Source organism: Garra rufa, chromosome 3 (assembly GCF_049309525.1).
Source record: "Garra rufa chromosome 3, GarRuf1.0, whole genome shotgun sequence".
Taxonomy (NCBI): domain Eukaryota; kingdom Metazoa; phylum Chordata; class Actinopteri; order Cypriniformes; family Cyprinidae; genus Garra; species Garra rufa.
In genome coordinates, this window is record NC_133363.1 from 8,483,091 (window position 1) to 8,506,130 (window position 23,040).

The following is a 23,040-nucleotide window of genomic DNA, read 5'->3' on the forward strand; positions in this document are numbered from 1 at the left end:
AATATAAATATGTACTTACTACTTACTACTTAAGTGGGTCAAAAAAGCACTTGTATTTAATATAAATTTACCTAGAATGCTTTCTCATTTAATTACAATTAACATGCGATTTTGTGTCTAAAAACATTGCATTCAGTCCCAGGGTTGCCAGGTTTTCAAAGCAAAACCTGCCCAATTATGTTTCGGAGGGGTTCCCCTGGTAAAATTCGCATCCCAGGGGCTAAATATTTGGGGACATTATTGGGGTTGCTTTAAGCCTTGGACTTAAAAACAAACCGCGGCAACAGTGTTAAAGTAGCCCAATTCTGTGAAAAAACACAGACTTGGCAACACTGTTCAGTTCACACTTATAGTATAGGCTATTATAGTTTTTTTTTTAAATGTATAAGTATTTCCTTTTTTAAGAAGTTGCTGAAGTACACTTATTTTTCATGATTTTTCACTTTTTTTAAATTATTTTTTACTTTGAACATGTAGTACATGATAACGGTACAACTGTTTAGTAAATTTTTTTTTTTAAGTTGTAAATAAAACCGATTATTGTACATTTTAGAAGAAAATACTATTTCACTCTGTCTACTTGCCATTTCTTTGTGATTAATTGTGAAATTTACTAGCAATTTTTGAGTGAAAATTGTTTCTATGCAATTTTTTTCAATCTTTGTCCACACTAATACATTTTCTTTTGAAAATGCATCTTTTTCTCTCCGTTTTGGCCTTTTGTCCACACTGAGATGGCTTTTTTTGTCAAGGAAAACTGAGCTTTTTAATAATACTCTCTGAAGTGGATAAATTTAAAAACGCAATGTAGTGTGGACTACGAAAACCCCTGCTTTTAAAAATTAAGATCTTTTAATCATGTGATGCATATTGTACCAATAGATATCTATGTTTATACCAGTATTGTGCCTGTTTTGTGATACTTTAACAATGATGCAAAATAAATGTAAATAAAATGATTCTGCCAGAAGAATGGACCTTTCTCACATTTCCGGGTTTCTAATAGCGGAAGTCGTCATAGACATAGTTAGGTAAAATCCGAGAGCAGTGAATGGGAAAGTACCACAAATATATTTTTTGCATTCCCATTTGCTCATGTAGCAAAAGAAAAAACTCTTTTCTTGACTTTCAATCATAGGAAAATTAGATTTTTTGGAAAATGTCTGCAAACTATAGTGTGGATGGAGAGCGTTTTGAAACGAAATCAACGTTTTTTTTTTTTTTTAAATGGATTAATGTAGACATAGCCTCACAGAGCTGGACAACGTCAGTCCTGGAGGGTTTAGCTCCAACCCTAATCAAACACACCTGAACAAGCTAATCAGTGTCTTCAAGATCACTACAGGCAGGTGTGTTTGATTAGGGTTGGAGCTAAACTCTACAGAACAATGGCCCTCAAGGACCAAAGTTGCCGGTCCTAGTGTAGTAGGTGAACTGTTCCTCTGACATCAGTTTACCAAGCAGGATGATCTCCAGAGTTGTCATGCCACAGTCTGATGCTCTGCAGCTCTCCCAGTGAGAAGGGGGTGGTCAGTAAGAACAGGTCCACACCTCCTCTTTCAAAAACTGGCTTATCAGGGTCAGTCAGATGATGGGGCTCACATTCTCCCTCCGTACCTTGCAGAGTCACTATAACCTGAAGTGACGAAGGCATTGCAGAGTTAGCATGCAATAGCACACGATCAGAATTCCTAAAGAAGCTAATGATAGAGTATATGGAGATGCTGACCCGTGATGAAGTGGAGGAACCCATGCGATGACCAGTGCTGATCTTGAGCAAGTAGCAGTACTCAGCAAAAGGATCATTGTCCTCTAACATAGTAATCTTCACCTTTTGGGGGAAACAACACAATGTATCTTACACAGTACTATATATTTCAGGAGATGGTATATCTTCAAATTTAACTTGGTTTGCTGCATGCAAACCATTTTATTTCCAAATCTCACGCTATTTTTGAAGGCATTAGGAGAAGGATTTGACTTGATCATAAAAAGTGGGTTTCATACCAAAATGATGCCTAACAAAATGTGAGTTTGCTAAAATACTGCATAAGTATATTTGGCTATTGTTTAACATGATCCAATAGCAAAGTCCCCTTAATGACATAATCATAAATCATAAAGCTGTTTATGCTGAAATTTTGTCATAATAATGCATTAATTAAATTATGTATAATGCATTATAAAGGTAGTCATAATGTGTTTGTAATGCACTATATCTTTTCATAAATACACACCACATCTGAATCTGCTAAATGTTATTTATTATACCAAAATAAGGGGGATCATACAAAATGCATGTTATTGTTTATTTAGTACTGACCTGAAAAAGGTATTTCACATATTTTGAGATCCACCTTTTCGCACTGAGGACAACTAAGGGACTCATTTGCAACTATTACAGAAAGGTTAAAATGCTCACTGATGCTCCAGAAGGAAAAACCATGCTTTAAGAGCGGGGGGTTGAAATTATTTTTTATTTGAAGATCAGCGAAAAATGTAACTTATTTTGTCTTCTGAGAAACATGTAAGTAGCTTCTGAAGGGCACTAATAAATTTAAAAATATGATGTTGAGGCAAAATAATAAAAATGTACACATCTCCATTCTGTTCAAAAGTTTTCACCCCCCCCCCCCCCCCCAGCTCTTAATGCATGTTTTCCCTTCTGAAGCATCAGTGAGCATTTGAACCTTCTGTAATAGTTGCATATGAGTCCCTCAGTTGTCCTCAGTGTGAAAAGATGGATCTCAAAATCATACAGTCATTGTAGGAAAGGGTTCAAATACACAAAAATCCTAAAAAACCAACGAATCTGTTGGACCTGAAGGATTTTTCTGAAGCAAAGAGTGCAGTTTAACTGTTCAGGACAAACAAGGGACTCATGAACAACTATCACTAAACAAAAAAACACAGCTGTGGATCATTCAGGTAACAACACAGTATTAAGAATCAAGTGTAGGTAATTTTTTGAACGTGGTAATTTTTATAAATTCAACTATTATTTTCTCTTGTGGACTAGATACATCTTTTATGTGAAATTTTTTATTCAGGTCAGTGCTAAATTAATAATAACATGCATTTGTATGATCCCTCTTATTTTAATAAATTTGTTAACATTTCGCAGATTCTAAAAATGGCATGTAAACTTTTAAACTCAACTGTAGATACAACCAAAATTAAAATGCATTTTAATATATATAACATATAAGAGCAGATTAAGTCTAGAGATCATAGATAAAGCAGACCTTGGTTACGTCCTGTAGGTCCTTTCGGCGCGCCCATGCCGCTATCAGGATGTAAGCTACAAAAATGGCCCCAATAAAGCATACTACCACTGGGTTTTGTGCAAAGTTGGAAAACAGCTCAGCTGACTTGGACGGATCTACAGTATTAGGCATGACAAAGAAACTGCTCCCAAAAAAGGTCAAATGGGTACACAGACATTGAGTAACATTTGGGGTTGTTTTAGGGCCAACCTAAAGAATACGGAAATCAAGCACAAGTGTTATATCACAAACAAAACTTTCGAGAGCTATAGATTTGCTAGTTTTTAACAGACTGAAAGATGCAAATTAACTGAAATTAAATGACATTTGTGTTTTACTGAGTCAGCGTTTATTAGAGGTCAGTAATGTTTATTATGGTTGTCACCAGTGCTACAAAAAAAAGGAGATTAAATTAAATTAGCATGCCAATTCTTGTGAAAAAGAATTGCATTCAAATGCATTGTAGTGCACATTAAATCTTAAAAGTGTACTTTCTTTTAACGTCAAATAAAAACTCTTACTAACATACTAAAGCGTGTTCTGAATTATATCTGTAGAGTGTAATTTGATATTACCAAGCACTAATAAAATTAAAATTAAAAATAAATCAAATTCACTTACCCTACAGCTATAGTCACTCCAGTTGGCTCTGGTCTCTTGCCAGAAAATGCACTGAGCAGTAACAGATGTGATTGTCACTGATGCATCTACAGACTTTACGCCCGGAGGAACAACAGGTCGTATGAGAAGGTTGTAAACGCCCACGTCTATTGGCATGTCACTGGGGCCCAGTATCCACGTGTACCTTTCGTCTGTGTGAAAAGTTTAAGAAAAGTCCAAAACAGTGCTTGATACAGTTCACATTGTTACAAACAACTGTGTTCTTTGAAGCAAATTATTCACCTTGTGAATTTCCTTCTTGAGGAAGTGTAATTTTGGCTGCATAATTGTCCTCGGTGGGTTGGTTCTGGTAACCCAGCAGTAATATTAGTGTTAAATCTTCCGAGGGAAGTAACTTCATAACCAGAGTAATGTTAGGGGTGGTTATATTGATGATCGTAGTGCTGAAGTTTCTCAGATCTAGAACTGAGCTGTTCACTGATGGGTCCAGTCTGGGTAATAAGATCTGCAGATTGAGCAAAGTGGGATTTCATTAGGTTTCAGTTAAATCTTTTAATGATTTACACTTTCTGATAACACACTGTAAGGAAAAAAGGTACAAAAGCTGTTACTGGGGTAGTACCTTTTCAAAAGTACTAATGTGAACCTTTAAGGTATTTTTGTGTACCGCTCAGAGGGTAAATATGGTACAAAGATGTAACTTTTACAGATTATATATTTTTTTATATTGAAGTTATTCCCACTGTCCAAAAGCATGGTCATTATTTTTGACTCAAGGCAGCTTTTGTATGAAAGACACTTGGCAAAACCATTGTTTTTCAGGCACTAATAATTTTCTGTTTCCAAAACTTGTCTTTCAGATTTGTTGAAAGACATCCAAAATACACAATTATATTGTGATGTATTGTGAATAAACATCATTAAAATCGGGAAGTATGGTGATTAGTTAAAGATATCCAATAGTTTTTACCCTATTCACCTGTAGTGTCTTGCCTTAAAACCAGTTATTTTGTTATTATATACACAGAAATTGCATACTTCATCTATTCAGTATCAGTTATTGTCAAGAGGTCTTAACTATTTTTTTTACCTCAATCTCTTCAGTCAGGTTTGCCACAGGAATGCCAGATCCATTTGTATTAGAGAGGGATAAACCGGCCACAATACTATGAATGGGCTGACCTTCAATCCATGGATCAATGTTAAAATGTGTCATCTGTGAAAAGTGGACATATATGCATATTGTGTTTTAACATATATACGTGAAGGTTATGTAACATTAGTACAGCACAAAATAAAATGTACAGTATATTGTATTGAACTCGAATATAAAAAAATCCTCAATTTCATTTTGCCCATGTCAAAATACAGAAAGTGGCGCATCCCTGAACGAGAATGAAACGCATTATTAGACTGCTTTCTAAGCCTGCATGAAATATTAAAAGCATGTTAAAATCATAATAAAGCATAGTGCTATTGTAAATTCACATAGACTGCAATTCAGTTAAATAAATGTATACGCTGCAGGTTTAATATACGCTTTATTCATATGTGTGTAGGTTACTTGGATTTCGGAGTGGCTTCGCTCACAGTAAATGCTGCTCCGAACAAACAGTTATCATATACAAAGCACATACACAGAAAGCGGCTGTCACACAGCATGTGAGTAAACTAAGTTCTCTTTCATGTCTTATTTCTTATAATTTTTTCTTTTACAATTATTTTGTTGACCATCAGGGTCACATATTAGATCTGTGTGGCAGCAGTGAAATATACAGTAAATAAATCAATAAATCCACTGCTGTTGTCTCCTCTAAGGCTGGGACTCAAAATAGTTTTCATGGCATTGAACTGCTAAACCGCTGTTGCTTGCGAAAACTAAATGACGGCGCTGTGGGCGGAAACGTGCAGATTCAGGGTCAGCTATATTATATTAAGATCCCCTTACTACGCCATGGGGGAAGCGAAATCTGACACACTTGTATTTTCACAGGCTTGCAGAAAAAGGCTTAACAAGTTACTGGGTTGTCCTTTTTCACATTTTCTGGGTTGGTAGTTGCACTGGGAACCTGATTATAGCACTTAAACAAGTCAAATTTTCATTATATGTCACCTTTAAATGTTGCATAGTCAATATTAAACAAGAATTAGATCATGCAATAAAGGATAAAAGCAATATCTGGCTATTCAATTATTGCCTATTATACATGTATTTTTAGTCATTTTAAAGTTTATTGTTCACTTGGGTCTATTTTTTGTTACCACAAAAAATTGTCAGTTTACTTAACTGATTGTCTGAATAATCGTCCAATTACTTGGTTAACAAAATAATCATTGTGACAGCCCTAATCTATCTTATTGTAAAAAACGGACCAAACAGGGCCAACTGTAAGATTTCAACTAGGAAGCTGAATATAAAGTCATATGGCTCAGAGAAATATTTCTTGCTTTCAAAGCAAAATGCTTCAAGTTGAATTTGAAATAGTTAATACACTCTAAAAAGTGCTGGGTTAAAAAATAACCCAACCATAACCCAGCTGCTGGGTAACTATGGGACAGAACACGCGTTGGGTTGTTTTGACCCAAGTGCTGGGTTAAATCATTTGACCCAAAATGCTGGGTTGTTTATTTGACCCAACCAGTGGGTCAGATTAACTGTGTTGCTGGGTTAAAAACTACCTAAATATTGGGTTATTTGTTGTCTAATTGCCTTGCTACCTTTATATACCTTTATATTTACCAATAATAATATATAAATCACAAAAGAATGTAAAATTATTATTGTTTTTCTGTAATACAGTTACACAACACAAAAAAATGAATCTGTAAATGTCAATTTAATGAGTTTTCATATTTCTTTTTAATACAGTTTTCAAATAGGTGCAACTGTCACACATTTTGTCCAACCCTTACAGACACAAATAACGGTTTTAGATCAGTTTCTTTTAAACACAAAACTGTAAAGAAGGCACAATATATTCCTATTCTTTATGTCAACATTGCAGCAGCAGAACACTCAAAAATGAATTATTACCACATTAGAATCATTCCAAAATATGTGCCATTAAAACTAAGCCAAAAAAAGAGTCCACCAGACAATACTTACAATTTAAAACATGTTACAAGTGGCCAAAAAAAAAAACTTTTGCCCTCAAAAACTTCACACATGAAGACTTATGTCCATCAATATGATATACTGCAAGCTGGAGAAATTCCCAGGCAACAAGTCTGCTTCAATGGCATGGCCTGGAACAATGGCGAAGGTCTAGAAATGTTGTTGTCTCATCCCAAGGCTCAAATCCACCATGTTGGTCCCCAACCTGTTAATTATACGCAATTTAGTCTTGCAACATAACTAACATTTTAAGTTAAGTGTATTTTATGAACATAAACACAGAGGCATGAAATAAATGCTCATTTTGCTTCTCAACTTTTCATACAGTTGTGGTCAAAATTGTTAGAACACTAGTATTTTCACCTGCTAAATAAGGTTTTAAGTCAGTGATTTCTCTTTTGCTGTAGTGTGTCAGTAGGAAATATCGGTTTACATTTCCATTCATTTTGCCATTAATTGTGATAATCCAGTGACATTTTTGTTTGCACAACAGCCAGTGCTCCACACAGGATCTGTTCTCATCATCATCCAGAAGAACTGTGACAGCGTCTCCAAGATGCTCGAAGAGACCTAACTGCAAAGCTACAGTACTGTTAAAAGTTTTAAGCACTTGTCTAAAAATGTCATAAAATGATGCTGTCAAAAATAATGTCATAAATAAATGTTCTTTATCAATTAACCTTGATTAACTAAATTAAATCAACATTTGGTTTGACCATCCTTTTGCGTTTAAAGCAGCTTTTGCCCTACACTAGGTGCACTTGCACATAGTTTTTCAGGTAGCTTTGCAGGTAGGTCTCTTGAAGCATCTTGGAGACGTTGTCACAGTTCTTCTGGATTTAGTCTGTCTCAGTTTGTTCTGTTTCTTCATGTCATTCCAGACGGACTGGATGATGATGAGATCAGATCTCTGTGTGGAGGATTGGCTGTTGTGCAAACAAAAACCTCACTGGATTATCACAATTAAAGGCAAAATGAATGTTTGGAAATGTAAACTGATAATATAATTTCTTACTGACACACTACAGCAAAAGATAACAAACACTGACTTAAAATCATTTTTTAGCTGGTGAAAATACAACTGTTATAATAATTTTGGCCACCACTGTGTGTATATATATACACCCTTATTAGAGCAGAAAACGTAAAACAAAACTTACAGGTTGTACGTCAATGAATGGCCTCCGGGATTCCGTGGTTGTGGGTCTGAAGACCTTTTATCCAGAGTGGGCAGGACTTTGAAAGCACTTTCCCCTTTAGCATCTAAACCATAGGAATAATATGCAAACTGTGAAACATATTTTATAATCAAAACAACAAACTGAAACACTTTCATATGAAGATTTCTTCATTCCTTTAAATAATGCTAATTAATTCCCATCCTCATTCAACTACTGCAGGTTAAGTTTAGGTATGGGGTCAGATTCAAGGATGTAGAATATGCTCATGCAGAATAAGGCATCAGTTTGTGCTTCATAAGTATTAATTAACAGCCAATATACAAGCTAATAAGCAACTAGTTAAGTGTTACTGTACCATTGTATTTACCAGTTTATGTGTGTCAAATACAGTTGCATATTGTTTTTACAGATTGACATATTATAAGAAAAAGCTTACCTTAAGTCATGTCACCCAGGAATGTATCTTGCTGAGCACTGGCAAGAATTAGGTCTGCAACTGTAGCCCAGTCTTCAAAAAGTCTGCCTCTGGATATAGCTTCCTAAAGTCTTGTTAAATCTGATAAAATCTGAAAAAGAAATGTGGTTCAATAAGTTTAAGGTTTATACTGGTCTCCTAGTTTGTAATGCAACACAGGCATTCACTAAAATAGAGGAAGAGTAAGGGGCCGTTCACATGCCGCGCCTAAAAACGCGTGAAAACGCAAGACGCGTCGCTTTCTCTTTCCAAAACGCAGCTTGCTCTCCCATGGCGTCTGCCGTTACTAAGCAACCATGTCCCGCGCCTGGAAAAAACGAGCTTACCGAACTTCAGTGCGCAAAACGGGACATGTGAACGGCCACATACACCACGAGAGATTAAGTCTAACTTTACATACTGTAGCTAAGACAACATTACATTTAAGTAATAAACAATAGTACATACCTGTCATATTGTGGTTTAACATTATTAAAGTAAGGGACATAGCGTTTTAGCTAATGCAGATAAGTTACCTCAAGGAAAAAAGCGCGAAAATGCTCAACATAAAACATGATATGGATCTATCGTTGGATTGACATTCACTTGACACGTCGCAGACATTTACTTGAAAAAATATGCCCTAAAAAGATCAATTTTTGTATGAAATTATCTAATTTTGACAAAACATTACAAAGCCATACAGTATGCAGACAGTAAAGGAACTTACTCCCGTATTTCTGACCTACTCTTTCCATAAGGCGTTAAAATAAAGGCCATATGTATACTGTAAGTTATACAAATAACACTACACACACACACACACACACACACACACACACACACACACACACACACACACTTTATATAACAATAAAGCGATTGTTGAGGCAAAAAAGTACATCGCTAGGCTGCTTAAGTTACAACGTTCGTCATTCACGGAATAAAATGCCAACCCTGCACAGCGACATATCAAATATTGCATTAAACAGTGAAACCAGTGTGCTCTAAAACACAACTTATTAAAAATAAAGGTAAATAATTATATAATCATATTATTAATTTACCTTATAATCCTGCTTGCTGCGAGGTGCGTGACCGCCTGGCGACGAGTCGAGTGAAGAATCCAGAACGTTCGATGAAGTAAAAAAAAATAAACAAACCGGTTGGGTCAAAATAACCCAACCCAGGTGTTCATAGTGAAAGAACCCCTTATAGTCCATTTGACCCAACATGATCAACCCAACTGTGTGTTTACAGTGCCTCAAACAACCCAGAATTTTGACCCAGCACAATTAACCCAGCAATGTGTTTACAAAAATAACCCAGCACTTTTTAGAGTGTACAGTCAAGCCCGGAATTATTTACACCCCTGGCAAATTCTGACTTTAAGTTACTTTTGTTCCACCAACAAGTTTTTTTTTTTTGATTGGACATGACACAGGCTTCTCCCAAAAGATAACAAGTTGTTGTACAAGAGGCATCATTGTGGAAAACAAAAAAATTTCTCAGCTTTTATTTACATTCGAACAAAAAGTGGCATGTCCAAAATCATTCATAGCCTTCTCAATAATCAATAGAAAAGCCTTTATTAGCTATTACAGCAATCAAACGCTTCCGATAATTGCTGACCAGCTTTTTGCATGTCTTCGGTATTTTTGCCCATTCGTCTTTAGCGATGAGCTCCAACTTTTTCAGGTTGAAGGGTCTCCTTGCTATCATCCTGATCTTTAGCTCCCTCCACAGATTCTCAATTGGATTTAAGTCAGGACTCTGGCTGGGCCACTGCAGAACGTTAATGTTTTTGTCTGCTAACCATTTCTTCACCACTTTTGCTGTCTGTTTTGGGTCGTCGTGCTGAAATGTCCACTGGTGCCCAAGGCCAAGTTTCTCTGCAGACTGCCTGATGTTGTTGTTGAGAATTTGTATGTATTGCTCCTTTTTCATGGTGCCGTTTACTGTGATTAGGTTCCCTGGTCCACCAGCTGAAAAACATCCCCAAAACATTAGGTTCCCACCACCATGTTTGACAGTGGGGATGGTGTTCTTAGGGTTGAAGGTTTCTTCTTTTTTACGCCAAATGAAGGCTACATCATTGTGGCCAAACAATTACATTTTTTGTTTCATCTGGCCATAAAACAGAACACCAGAAGTCTTCTTCTTTGTCCAGATAAGCATCTGGAGAAGCGGTGTCCTCCTTGGTCTGTGTCCGTGAAACCCAGCGGTGTGCAGTGTCGGTTGGACTGTCTGCCTTGAGATGTTGCCACCAGCAGAGCCCAGATTCATCAGGATGGCCTTGGTAGTGATCCTTGTATTCTTTTTTACCTCTCTCACTATCCTCCTGTCAAGCACAGGTGTCACTTTTGGCTTCCGACCACGTCCTCTGAGATTTTTCACAGTGCAAAACGTCTTGTGTTTTTTAATAATACTTTGCACTGTAGCCACTGGAACTTCAAAACATTTAGATATGGTCTTATAGCCCTTTCCTGACTTGTGAGCAGCCACAATGCACAACCGCAGGTCCTCAGTGAGCTCCTTTGTTTTAGCCATGACTGTCCACAAACCAACAGCAGAGAGCTTCTGTTTTTCACCTGTTGAGTTGATTAAAACGAAAAGCTGTTCCCAATGAATCAGGGTAATTAGGATGCTTTAGAACAGCTTGGACTATTTGGAATGGTATAAAACTTTGAATTTTCCCATAGACTGTGACAGTTTGCAAAGGGTATGAAATTTTGAACATACCACTTTTTGTTCAAATGTAAATAAAAGCTTAGAAATATTTTTTTCCACAATTATGCCCCTTGTACATCGTCTTATTATCTTTTGGGAGAAGCCTGTGTCATTTCCGGTCACTTGCTGGTTGAATAAATGTAACTTTAAGTCAGAATTTGCCAGGAGTATGAATTATTTCAGGCTTGACTGTATATCTTTCTGTGTGTTTCCTCTTTGCTCTTAACTTTATATAAAGCTGTTTCTTTTTTGAATCCTGCTTTTAGTCACATTTATCTAACACACTTTTATCTAACACGCTATTCACTTGCTAGGAAAAAAAATTCTTAGTGGTAGCTTTGCGTTTGGTTGCCTTGGCTTGCAGTAGCTTGTAGTGACTAAAACACTCACTCTCACATCCACTGGCTCATCCATAGGCAGTATATCAGAGCCCAGACTCGGAAGCTTGAATCCGGCTAAACTGTTCTCAACCTTGAAGGGTTCTTTCTGAAGGTTAGCTGGTGATATCCTAACCAGAAAAAAAAAAAACACAAAAAATATTCTCAATCATCTGTTTAATTTTCACTGAACATATATTAAGTATATTAAAGGTGCCATAGAATGCATTGATACAATATTTATAATTGTTCTCTGATATCTACATAGAAGGTATATGGCATAGAAAAGAGCAAAACATCTCCAGAAATGGTTTTACAGGTCCATTTACAACCCTAGGATTTGTACATAGAATGAAATGGTATGTTATTACCTTATTTGGAAGGTTCATGAATAATAATGATGGCTCTGCTCTAATTGGCTGTTTCACAGAGTGGCTCATTTTGCTCTTACACAGCAGGAGGGAAACACATGGAGGAAAATACATATTTAATTATGGTGCTTGACCCGCTATTATTATGCAGGGCATTGAAACTGTCATTTTGAATGCACAGTAACTTTTTACTTTCACTTTTGAGATCGGCGATCACACGTGTGCTGTGTAACTTTATACTACAGCGGCAGTACTTAGCACTTTTGACAAGTTTAGATGCTGTAAGAGGTGATCAGGATCTGCAAATCATTCGCCATTGTCCGCGCAGTCATCTCTCCTTACTGTTTATGTGGTAAGTGAAATCTTATGTAATGCAACGTAACAGGCTACCGCTAAGAAGCTAACCGTGTGCCTTTAGTGGCTCGCCTTATTTTATTAGAATGTGTTACTTGTTTTCCGTGCCTTTCTGAGTAAGTTACAGACACCAACCCATCCCTGCACTTAACATCTCCTGCACAACTTGGAACATTTATTCCCGTGATCTGCCTTTTTCGCTATTGTCCTAATTTTTTTTTTTTTTTACATTAGCCTACCTGCATATGCATCTGATGATTGGGCTATGCAAATGTTGGGGGCGTAACTATTAATGATCCTGAGACTATAATGTCATAGTCAGTGTTATGTTGGAATTGGCCTCTTTTTCAGTGTTCTTTTGCAAACACCAGATTTACAGAAAAAGGAGGAAACAATGGTGTTTGAGACTCACAGTATGTCATGTCCATGTACAGAACTGTTATTATTCAACTATGCCAAGGTAAGTTTTCCATTCAATGGCACCTTTAACATATATTCTGATTGTCCTACCTGTTGACATAAATATTGACATTAGGAGAGGTGATGATTTTGGGCTCCAGATCAGGTGTTTTATTTGCTAGCAGGAATGTCTGCACAGAGTCCACTGCAGCGAGCAAAAAACTAGATATGTCGCTCTGAAAGACAGTGAGAAAACATCAGTAGATTTCTTTACTGTGTTTTGGAACATATTAGCTTTTTTATAGCTTGTTGGTCATTAGCTGATGCAAGATGCTAAGCAACCTTGTCACATCAGTATAACTAAACAAAAGTGATACTTTGCTCCTATTATCATAGTCATATGCATTAGTTTTTCTCAAATTATACATAATTAATATAAAAAAGATTTAAAACATTTATCCAAAGTAAATGATAATGGATTAGAAAAAACATCCCATAGTTAATCAATATAACCTTATATATATATATATATATATATATATATATATATATATATATATACATACATAAACAGTGGTGTGAAAAAGTGTGAAAAAGGCCCCCTTCCTGATTTTTTATTTTTTTGCGTGTTTGTCACACTGTCAAACACACAATGTTTCAGATCATCAAACAAATTTAAATATTAATCCAAGATAATGCAATTCAACACAACATGCAGTTTTTGAATGAAGTTTTTTTATGATGAAGGAAAAACAAAATCCAAACCCACATGGCCCTGTGTGAAAAAGTGGTTGGGCCACCCTTAGCAGCAACAACTGCAATCAAGCGTTTGCTATAACTTGCAATGAGTCTGTTACAGCGCTGTGCAGGAATTTTGGCTCACTCATCTTGGCAGAATTGTTGTAATTCAGCCACATTGGAGGGTTTTCGAGCATGAACCACCTTTTAAAGGTCCCACAGCATCTCAATAGGATTCAGGTCAGGACTTTGACTAGGCCACTCCAAAGTCTTCATTTGGTTTTTCTTCAGCCATTCAGAGGTGGATTTGCTGGTGTGTTTTGGATCATTGTCCTGCTGCAGAACCCAAGTTTGCTTCAGCTTGAGGTCAATCACACTACCACCACCATATTTTACTGTTATATTACACACACCTTCCAAAAAGTTAAACTTTTGTCGCGTCAGTCCACAGAGTATTTTCCCAAAAGTCTTGGGGATCATCAAGAGGTTTTCTGGCAAAACTAAGACGAGCCTTTATGTTCTTTTTGCTCAGCAGCGGTTTTCGTCTTGGAACTCTGCCATCCAGGCCATTTTTGCCCAGTCTCTTTCTTATGGTGGAGTCATGAACACTGACCTTAACTGAGGCAAGAGAGGCCTGCAGTTCTTTAGATGTTGTTGTGGGGTCTTTTTTGACCTCTTAGATGAGTCGTCGCTGCGCTCTTGGAGTTATTTTGGTCGGGCGGCCACTCCTGGGAAGGTTCGCCACTGTTCCATGTTTTCGCCATTTGTAGACAATGGCTCTCACTGTGGTTCGCTGGAGTCCTAAAGCATTAGAAATGGCCTTATAACCTTTTCCAGACTGACAGATCTCAATTACTTTCTTTCTCATTTGTTCCTGAATTTCTTTGGATCTCAACATGATGTGTAGCTTTTGAGGATCTTTCGGTCTACTTCACTTTGGCAGGCAGGTCCGATTTAAATGATTTCTTGATTGCGAACAGGTGTGGCAGTAATCAGGCCTGGGTGTGGCTAGAGAAACTGAACTCAGGTGTGATAAATCCCATTTATTTTTTAACGGGGCAAACGCTTTTTTAAACAGGGCCATGTGGATTTGGATTTTTTTCCGTTCATAAAAAACCCTTCATTTAAAAACTGCATTTTGTGTTTACTTGTGATATCTTTGATTAATATTTAAATTAGTTTGATGATCTGAAACATTAAAGTGTGACAAACATGCAAAAAAATTAAAAATCATTAAGGGGGCCAACACTTTTTCACACCAGATATATATATTTGCAAGTTCAATCTGATTTTTTTTAAGTTACCTCTTTGTCCTTATCAAAGGCAGCGAGAATGTGACTAGAGGACATAACAAGGAGGTTGGCTATTTCAGTTTGTAGAGTGATGTTATCCGAACTGATGGATTTGAGGGATTGACTGATCATTTCTAGTGCGCAACCAGCATTTTCCTGTAAAAGAAAGTACATGTTCAGCTGTTATGCAGCAGGAGTGTTTAAGCACATATATACTGATGTGTTTGGTCACAGAAATACCTGAGCATTAACATTCACTTTGTCCTTATTTTCAGTGATATCTGTCAAAATTCCAGCAAACGTTAGCACTTCTGTTGGTTCCTGGAGTGGTTCTTCCAAAGTTGCACACATATCTGAAAGTAGCTGCTCTCTGACCTGCAAGTAAAAAATGAATATTATGTTTTATGTGGTTGCTTAAAGCAAACAAAAACACCTTTACCGTATGCAAAACAAATTCTCTAAAATCTCTTTATCTTTTTACCTCTTCTGTGTCATTTGGTCCGTCAAGTGGTAATTCTTTTTCGATTGAGGTTTTGAGCTTATTCTTGTCAATCTTTACCCAGGAATGTTCAATGGTTTTCGTCACATAAAACATAGTGCCAGAGATTTCACCTAAACCATACAGAAATAGTTATCAGATGCCACTTTATTCATAGATGTAATACAATAGCTTCGGTAGTCACAAAATGTGAAATCAACGCACAAATCACCACGACGATGACGTCCTTCTTAAAAGACCTAATCACACTGGATTTGATTTCCACATCGTTATCATTTTTATCTATCAGTTTCAGGACGGTATTGCCTTTTTTCTGGCAGTCTTCCTTAAAATCATCTTTCTAGAAACAAAGCAATGTGAAAATTATTATTACAAATTACAGTATATCATGCCAAACATATGAAACAGTATCAAACATTTATTCTGTAAATAGCAAAATTAAAAATGAAATCATTACGTGCATTTGAAATTGACTGTACTTACTTTGATTCTCCATCCTTTACTGTGTTCTTGCACATACCAGTATGTCGTTTGACAGACATCACTTAGGGTCAATTCGATTTTTTCACTATTATCATTTAACCCACCACAAGCTAGGCAGCTGGGAAATACAGATACAAACAAATCCACTTTCTTTATATTCTCCATCCAACACCAGATATAAAACTTTCAGCAAGTAAAAAATAACATTTTTAATTTCTGGGTTTAAGGCAGAGGTAAATAAAGGTCACAAAAATGTATCTTACTTGATCTGGAAAGTGCCTGGTTCCTCTTGACCAGAATAACAAATCCTGTCGTCACCTGGGTTCTCCCTTTTAGCCCTTTTGTGAGTGTTCTGTCTCAAAGACAAAGAGTCCTTTAATAATTGAAAAGGTTTAGAAAAGCAGCAATTAGGAATCCATTTTAGGAATAACGTGATCTGTTTACACATGTAAAATGACTAAAATTATAATGATGAATTTTATATATATATATATATATATATATATATATATATATATACATATTTATATATATAAAAACAGCTGAAAGCAGCATAATATGTTTGTTTAGGCTTAGCTGGTTAAGCTTGTCAAATTTGGCTGGTTGGTCAGCTGCTCTCCCAGTCTGACCACCTAAGAAAGTGGTCAAAGTTTTGCTGGTTTCGGCTATAGTTTTTTTATTACATTGAAGGATTTGTAATGTTTTTTTAAAGAAGTCTCTTCTGCTCACCCACCTGCATTTATTTGATCCAGCAAAAGCAGTAAACTCTAAATATTTGTACTACTTAAAACAACTGTTTCTATTTGAATATGTCATTTAGTCTTGTAATTTTAAAGCTGAATTTTTAGCATCATTACTTCAGTCGCATGATCCTTCAGAAATCATTATGTTGAAAACAGCTGGTAGATTTTTTTAAAGTTTCTAAAATGAATGAAGTTTAGAGGAACAGCATCTATCTGAAATAGAAATCTTTTGTAAGTTTATAAATGTCTTAATCATCACTTTTGATCAATTTAAAGCATCCTTGCTAAATAAATGTATTAATTTCTATCATTTCTTTTCCCTACAAAAAAATTATACTGACTCCGAGCTTCTGAATGGTATAATGTATAATGTTTTATTTCGGATAAATGCTTTTCTTTGGATTTTTCTATTCATCAAAGAATCCTGAAAAAATTGCACTCGACTGTTTTAAGTATTGATAATAAGAACAATTATTAAAAAAAAAATAATAATTCTCTTTTAAGTCTTTTGAACAGCAAATCAGCATATTAGAATGATTTCCGAAGGATCACGTGACACTGAATACTGGAGTAATGATGCTGAAAATTTAGATTTGATCACAGGAATGAATTACAATTTAAAATATATTTAAACAGAAAACAGTTATTTTAAATAGTAAAAAATATTTCACAATTTTACAGTTTTTGCTGTACTTTGGATCCAATAAATGCAGGCTTGGTGAGCTGAAGAGACTTCTTTAAAAACATTAAACATCTTACTGTTCAAAAACTTTTGACTGGTAGTGTAGGAAAATTAATAAATTAATTAATGAGAATCCTTGAAAATATTACATAGATTTTAAGATAAAAGTCTGTTCAGGATTTTCCCTCAAATACTTTTGGTAACTAGTAAAAAAATAGATAAAATAAATAAATAACGGTGAAATAGTTTTAACAATATAAAATATGATTTTCTATTTTATTATACATTAAAATCTTTATTTAAAATCTTAATTTATTCCTGTGATCAAAGCTGAATATTTAGCATCATTGCTCCAGTACTCAGTGTCACTTACTTCTTCAGAAATCATTGTAATATGATGATTTATTATTAATTTTGGAAACAGTTGTGCCGCTTAATATTTTTTGGAACTTGTGATACTTTTTTTTAGGATTCTTTGATGAATAAAAGGGGGGAAAAACACAGTACCGTTTAAATGTTTGTGGTCAGTAAGTTTTTACTCTTTCTTTTATTCAGCAAGGATGTGTTAAATTGGCAAAAAGTGATAGAAAAGACTTATATTTTGAATAAATGCTGTTCTTTTTTATTTCTGATTCATTAAAGAATGCTGAAAAAGTACCAAAAAAATTGCTGCATAACTGTTTTGACACTGATAATAAATCAGGATATTAGAATGATTTCTGAAGGATCATGTGATACTGAAGACTGAAGTAATATATTACTGTTATATATTAATTACAATATTACTGTTTATATATATATATTACTGAAAAAATTTTTTTGTCTTGATGTCACAACATAATGTTTGACCCCTCATGTAAAATGTGTTTAAAGTGAATAAATAAAAGTACAAAGTCAAAAGTGAAAAATTTATTTGATCACCTCAACAAACGAATCATCAACACCATCATCTGCTGCTCTTTCCATGATAACATGAGAGGGTTCTGTATTATGGAAAATATACAATGATGAAAATATAGATAAGTGAAAGGAACCATTATTATTACTACGTTGTCTATCCACCTTATTTTTAACGTGTGGCCATTTCTAACTGGAATGTGCAACTGCAACTCCATGCAACTTGGTATTTATCAGATTATTTGATTTTATTATCATACTCATAAACACATAATGTTATTATTCTAGTTATTTCTCTATAGCAGCTATTGAACTGGAAGTCTCAAACATGCACAGAAATGGTTTACTTCTGCATTGCAAAATAAGGTGGATATTGTAGTCAATATAAAACAGCTCTCACGTTCTGTGCAGTGATATTCCACAAACAGGTAACTTCCCAGCGCCGGACACGGCTCTCCAAAAGATGACGCATTTGCCACAGCCGTGCAAAACTGCTGTCCATTACAGAGCTCTTGGAGGACATCAACAAACATCATTACTGAGATGCAGAATTTCTCAATGCTCTTCAAACACTAAGCACTTTGACAACAATAGTAACATTAAAGCAACAGGTGAACAGAATCGTCTTCACAAAGAGACTGAATCCTCTGTAAATATTTATTATATGTTCAAATTCATTTGCCTAATAATGAGAGTTTTTCAGGTCCATTAGTATCTATTGAAACTACTGTATATCAATACATTGGTCTTTTTTGAAGCCTATTATGTTTCCCCGCTTTACTATCTGTTATGACGAAGCTTACTGTAATATTAAACCTCAGCTTTGGCAGGAGCCCTGTATATTCAGGTTTAAAAAACACAAGCACAATGAACCTCTGTTTACATTTTAGATTTCATATTATTTGCTCTGCATTCATATTAAAAGAAAGAAGTAAAAACAACAGAGCATGAATTCACAAAATCAAGTCCTCTTTAGGTCGGAGACATTAAGACTCATTAAAGGTTTTCATTCTTGAATTATGTACTGTATGTCCTATATGTAAAATGATTGTTTTTTTTATGATGGTTCCAGAGCTGGTACTTTTAAAGTTTCTCACGCGCATATGCATTTATTTGATTAAAAATACAGTAAAACAGCAATATTCTGAAGCATTAAATTGTTGTGAAACCATTTAAAATAACTATTCTAATATATTTTATTTATTCCTGTGATGCAAATCTAAATTTTTAGCAGCCATTACTCCACTCTTAAATGTCACATAGTCCTTCAGAGATCATTCCTACAGTTGAAGTCAAAAGTTTACACACACCCTGCAGAATCTGCAAAATGTTAATTATTTTACCAAAATAAGAGGGGTAATACAAAATGTATGTTATTTTTTTTTATTCAGTACTGAACTGAAACATTTAAAGATGTTTACATATAGTCCACAAGACAAAATAATAGCTGAATTTATAAAAGTGAACTGTGTTGTTCCCTGAATGATTCACATATTTTTTTTTTTTTGTGATAGTTGTTTATGAGTGCCTTGTTTGTCCTGATTTTGAGGTTCAAACGCTCACTTATGCTCCAGAAGTAAACATGTTGTATTTTAATTTTAAATTTTTTTTTTAGTACTGCTGTTTAGAAGCTACAGAATAAGTAATACGTTGTGTTTCCTTCTGGAGCATCAGTGAGCGTTTGAACCTTCTGTAATAGTTGCATATGAGTCCCTCAGTTGTTCTCAGTGTGAAAAGGTGGATCTCAGAATCATGCAGTCATTGTTGGAAAGGGTTCAAAGACACAAAAACATTTGTGGGACCTGAAGAACAGCAGGCAGTTTAACTGTTCAGGACAAACAAGGGACTCATGAACAACTATCACTAAACATTCAGGTAACAACAGAGTATAAAAAAAAAATCAAGTGTATGTAAACTTTTGAATGGGGAATTTTATAAATTCAACTATTATTTTCTTTTGCGGGCTATATGTAAATGTCTTTTATGTTTCATATCTTATTCGGGTCAGTACTAAATAAAAAATAACATGCATTTTGTACGATCCCTCTTATTGTGATAAAATAATTAACATTTTGCAGATTCTGCAATGTGTATTTAAACTTTTGACTTCATGCTGATTTGTTTACATATTTATCTGCAACTCTTTCCAAATTCCATGGTGCTACCAAAAATGTAATAACATCTAGCTCTTTACGTTTTGTTTAATTTTTGTTGGTACTTTTTTGATAGTATCAGCCAGTACCTGCTATTACACCCAGCACACTGATCCAGCTGCACGGCTCCAGCGAAGATGTGAGAGAGCTGGATATGTTGCTCCTGCAGTAATGTGGTGTCTTCCTGCCATAGTAGCTGTCATCAACCTCTATCACCTGATCTGAGCCACAGTGCAGGATAGTGCTGTCCATACAGGACAGAGAACGTCCCAATTCTAAAAAAAGATGAAAAAGAATAACTGTTAAGTGTAATTTTAAAAACAATTTATGTGACCCTGGACCAGAAAAGCAGTCATGAGTAGCATGGGTATATTTGAAGCAATAGCCAACAATACATTGTATGGGTCAAAATTATTGATTGAATTGTCTTTTATGCCAAAAATCATTAGGATATTAAGTAAAGATCATGTTCCATAAAGATATTTTGTAAATTTCCTACTGTAAATATATCAAAACTTAATTTTTGATTAGTAATATGCATTGATAAGAACTTTTATTTGGACAACTTTTCAAAATATTTTCAAATTTTCAAATAGTACCTCAGCCAAATATTGTCCTATCCTAACAAACCATACATTCATGGAAATTATTTAGGTATTTATTCAGCTTTCAGATAAAAATACTCTATACCACAGATCACTCTGAAAAAAGCCTATACATAATTATATAAAAATGCTATTGGAAACGATTAAGCATTAAACTCACCAAATTCACAAATGAAGTACAGTTCCTGGCTACAGTTGCTTGTTGTCTTCCAGTGAAATCCAGAGTCTGTGTTGATGTAGCCACAGCAAGTATCCAGCATCGACTCACTGAGCCAGTTTGAGTAAATCACATCTGAGCCATCTAACCAGATCAAGCCACCTGAGGAAAAGTTGAAGCAGGTAAAATGATGATTCCTTTTTTTAATTTACATTTTTGTGAAAATATATACAAATACAAATGTAGGTCTAAATTTAGAGATTTGGAGATTTGTGTATTTGATTTACATATAAGATTTCCATTCATAAAAATAATAGTTTTAACATAAACTTAATATGATGTTTATATGTCAATCATACACCACCAGTCAAAAGTTTTTGAACAGTGAGTTCTGCTCTTCTGCTCACCAAGCCTGCTTTTTTTTATCCAAAGTACAGCAAAACAGCAAAACTTTTTTACTATTTAAAAAACAATTTTCTATTTTAATATATTTTAAAATGTAATTTATTCCTGTGATTTCAAAGCTGAATTTTAGCATCATTACTTCAGTCATATGATCCTTCAGAAATCACTCTAATATTCTGAATTTCTGCTAAAAATAAACCATTTATTATTATGATAATGTTGAAAACAGCTGAGTAGAATTTGAAATACAAATCTTTTTTAACATTATAAATTCCTTTATCATCACTTTTGATTAAATTAAAGCATCCTCGCTAATTAAATGTATTCATTTGTATAATTTCTTTCCCAAAAAATAAAAAAATAGGTCTCCATCCTTCTGAATGGTATAGTGTATAATGTTACAAAAGTTTTTTATTTCAGATAAATGCTGATTTTTTGGATCTTTCTTTTCATCAAAGAATCCTGAAAAAAAAAATACTCAACGGTTTTAAATATTGATAATAATAATAATATTAATAAATATTTATTGAACAGCTAATCAGTATATTAGAATGCTTTCTAAAGGATCATGTGACACTGTAGACTGGAGTAATGATGCTAAAAAAATAGCTTTGATCACAGGAATAAATTACATTTTATTTTTTGCTGTATTTTAGAGCAGAAGAGACTTCTATAAAAACATTACAAATCTTACTGTTCAAAAACGTTTGACAGGTATAGTACCTCTGTCACACCAACCACATACCTTGTGTGTCCTGAGTGAGGTTGATGGAGGTAGACACCAGTCCTATCCACCAGTCCTGCTCCGGCTGCAGGTGTTTTTGTAGAAACTGTTGGGTTTCCTCATTCTGGATGAAGGCCAGGTGCCCACCGTCCTGCTCACACCAAGCCTGAGCACTGAGGAAACTGCGCTGCAGGGCCACAAACTCATAACAGGAGCTTTTAAACGCCTGCTGATTTTCTGAGCAATAAAGACCTTCACTAACTGCTTCACCACATGCTGAGATGATATTAATTACTACCAGAAATAGCAAAGTAAAGAGTCTGCCATCCATCTCTAGTCCTTGTAAAAGGCTAGAAGACGCATCCTGGTGATTTCCTCTATATAAAGGGTTCTGAGCCATGACAAAAATACACCAGCTTGCTACATGAGAACTGAATCCTTCCTATTGATTGGCTCTCATTGAAAACCCAGTAATGCAATAGCCTAATGCATGCATATTGTGTTTTTACACAAACAAAGGCAATGTTCATTTAGATCAACAAGATAAGCCAGCCTTAACCCACAGTGACGCACAATGCACTGGCCCGTACATCTCACAGATGTTCTAGAAGTTCCAGGTAGTTTCAGGTTACAATTTCATCATCATCAACAGAAATTAATTTAGATTAAATAAGAATCATCAGCTACACAGAAGTGTGGCTATATTGGAGATACTCGGATGTAAACAACAGCATGGATTGCACAGTTAATGTACTACTGAATACATTGTTCTACTAATTTACGCTGTCTAAACC

General features: G+C 35.0%; 1 protein-coding gene and 1 long non-coding RNA gene across 2 annotated transcripts in view; both read right to left on the reverse strand.

The window, feature by feature from the left end:
• The window catches only part of pkd1l2b (polycystic kidney disease 1 like 2b), a 40,211-nt gene extending 17,634 nt beyond the window's left edge, over positions 1 to 22,577 (reverse strand). The window contains exons 1-17 of the mRNA XM_073835694.1: positions 22,268 to 22,577; positions 21,121 to 21,279; positions 20,445 to 20,630; positions 18,603 to 18,713; positions 18,227 to 18,288; positions 15,602 to 15,737; positions 15,380 to 15,510; positions 15,139 to 15,273; positions 14,911 to 15,054; positions 12,980 to 13,104; positions 11,758 to 11,875; positions 4,978 to 5,103; positions 4,170 to 4,392; positions 3,888 to 4,078; positions 3,246 to 3,476; positions 1,730 to 1,831; positions 1,458 to 1,636 (exon numbers count right to left, since the gene is read on the reverse strand). Coding sequence (XP_073691795.1) covers positions 1,458 to 1,636; positions 1,730 to 1,831; positions 3,246 to 3,476; positions 3,888 to 4,078; positions 4,170 to 4,392; positions 4,978 to 5,103; positions 11,758 to 11,875; positions 12,980 to 13,104; positions 14,911 to 15,054; positions 15,139 to 15,273; positions 15,380 to 15,510; positions 15,602 to 15,737; positions 18,227 to 18,288; positions 18,603 to 18,713; positions 20,445 to 20,630; positions 21,121 to 21,279; positions 22,268 to 22,577 — 2,669 coding nt within the window. The remainder of the gene's footprint in view (positions 1 to 1,457; positions 1,637 to 1,729; positions 1,832 to 3,245; positions 3,477 to 3,887; positions 4,079 to 4,169; positions 4,393 to 4,977; positions 5,104 to 11,757; positions 11,876 to 12,979; positions 13,105 to 14,910; positions 15,055 to 15,138; positions 15,274 to 15,379; positions 15,511 to 15,601; positions 15,738 to 18,226; positions 18,289 to 18,602; positions 18,714 to 20,444; positions 20,631 to 21,120; positions 21,280 to 22,267) is intronic.
• Positions 6,762 to 9,160, reverse strand: LOC141332317 (uncharacterized). Its single transcript, XR_012355298.1, has 3 exons — positions 8,620 to 9,160; positions 8,163 to 8,265; positions 6,762 to 7,207 (listed from the first exon to the last, which is right to left on the reverse strand). It is a non-coding gene; the product is annotated as an uncharacterized lncRNA (long non-coding RNA).
• Positions 22,578 to 23,040: the final 463 nt, after the last annotated feature.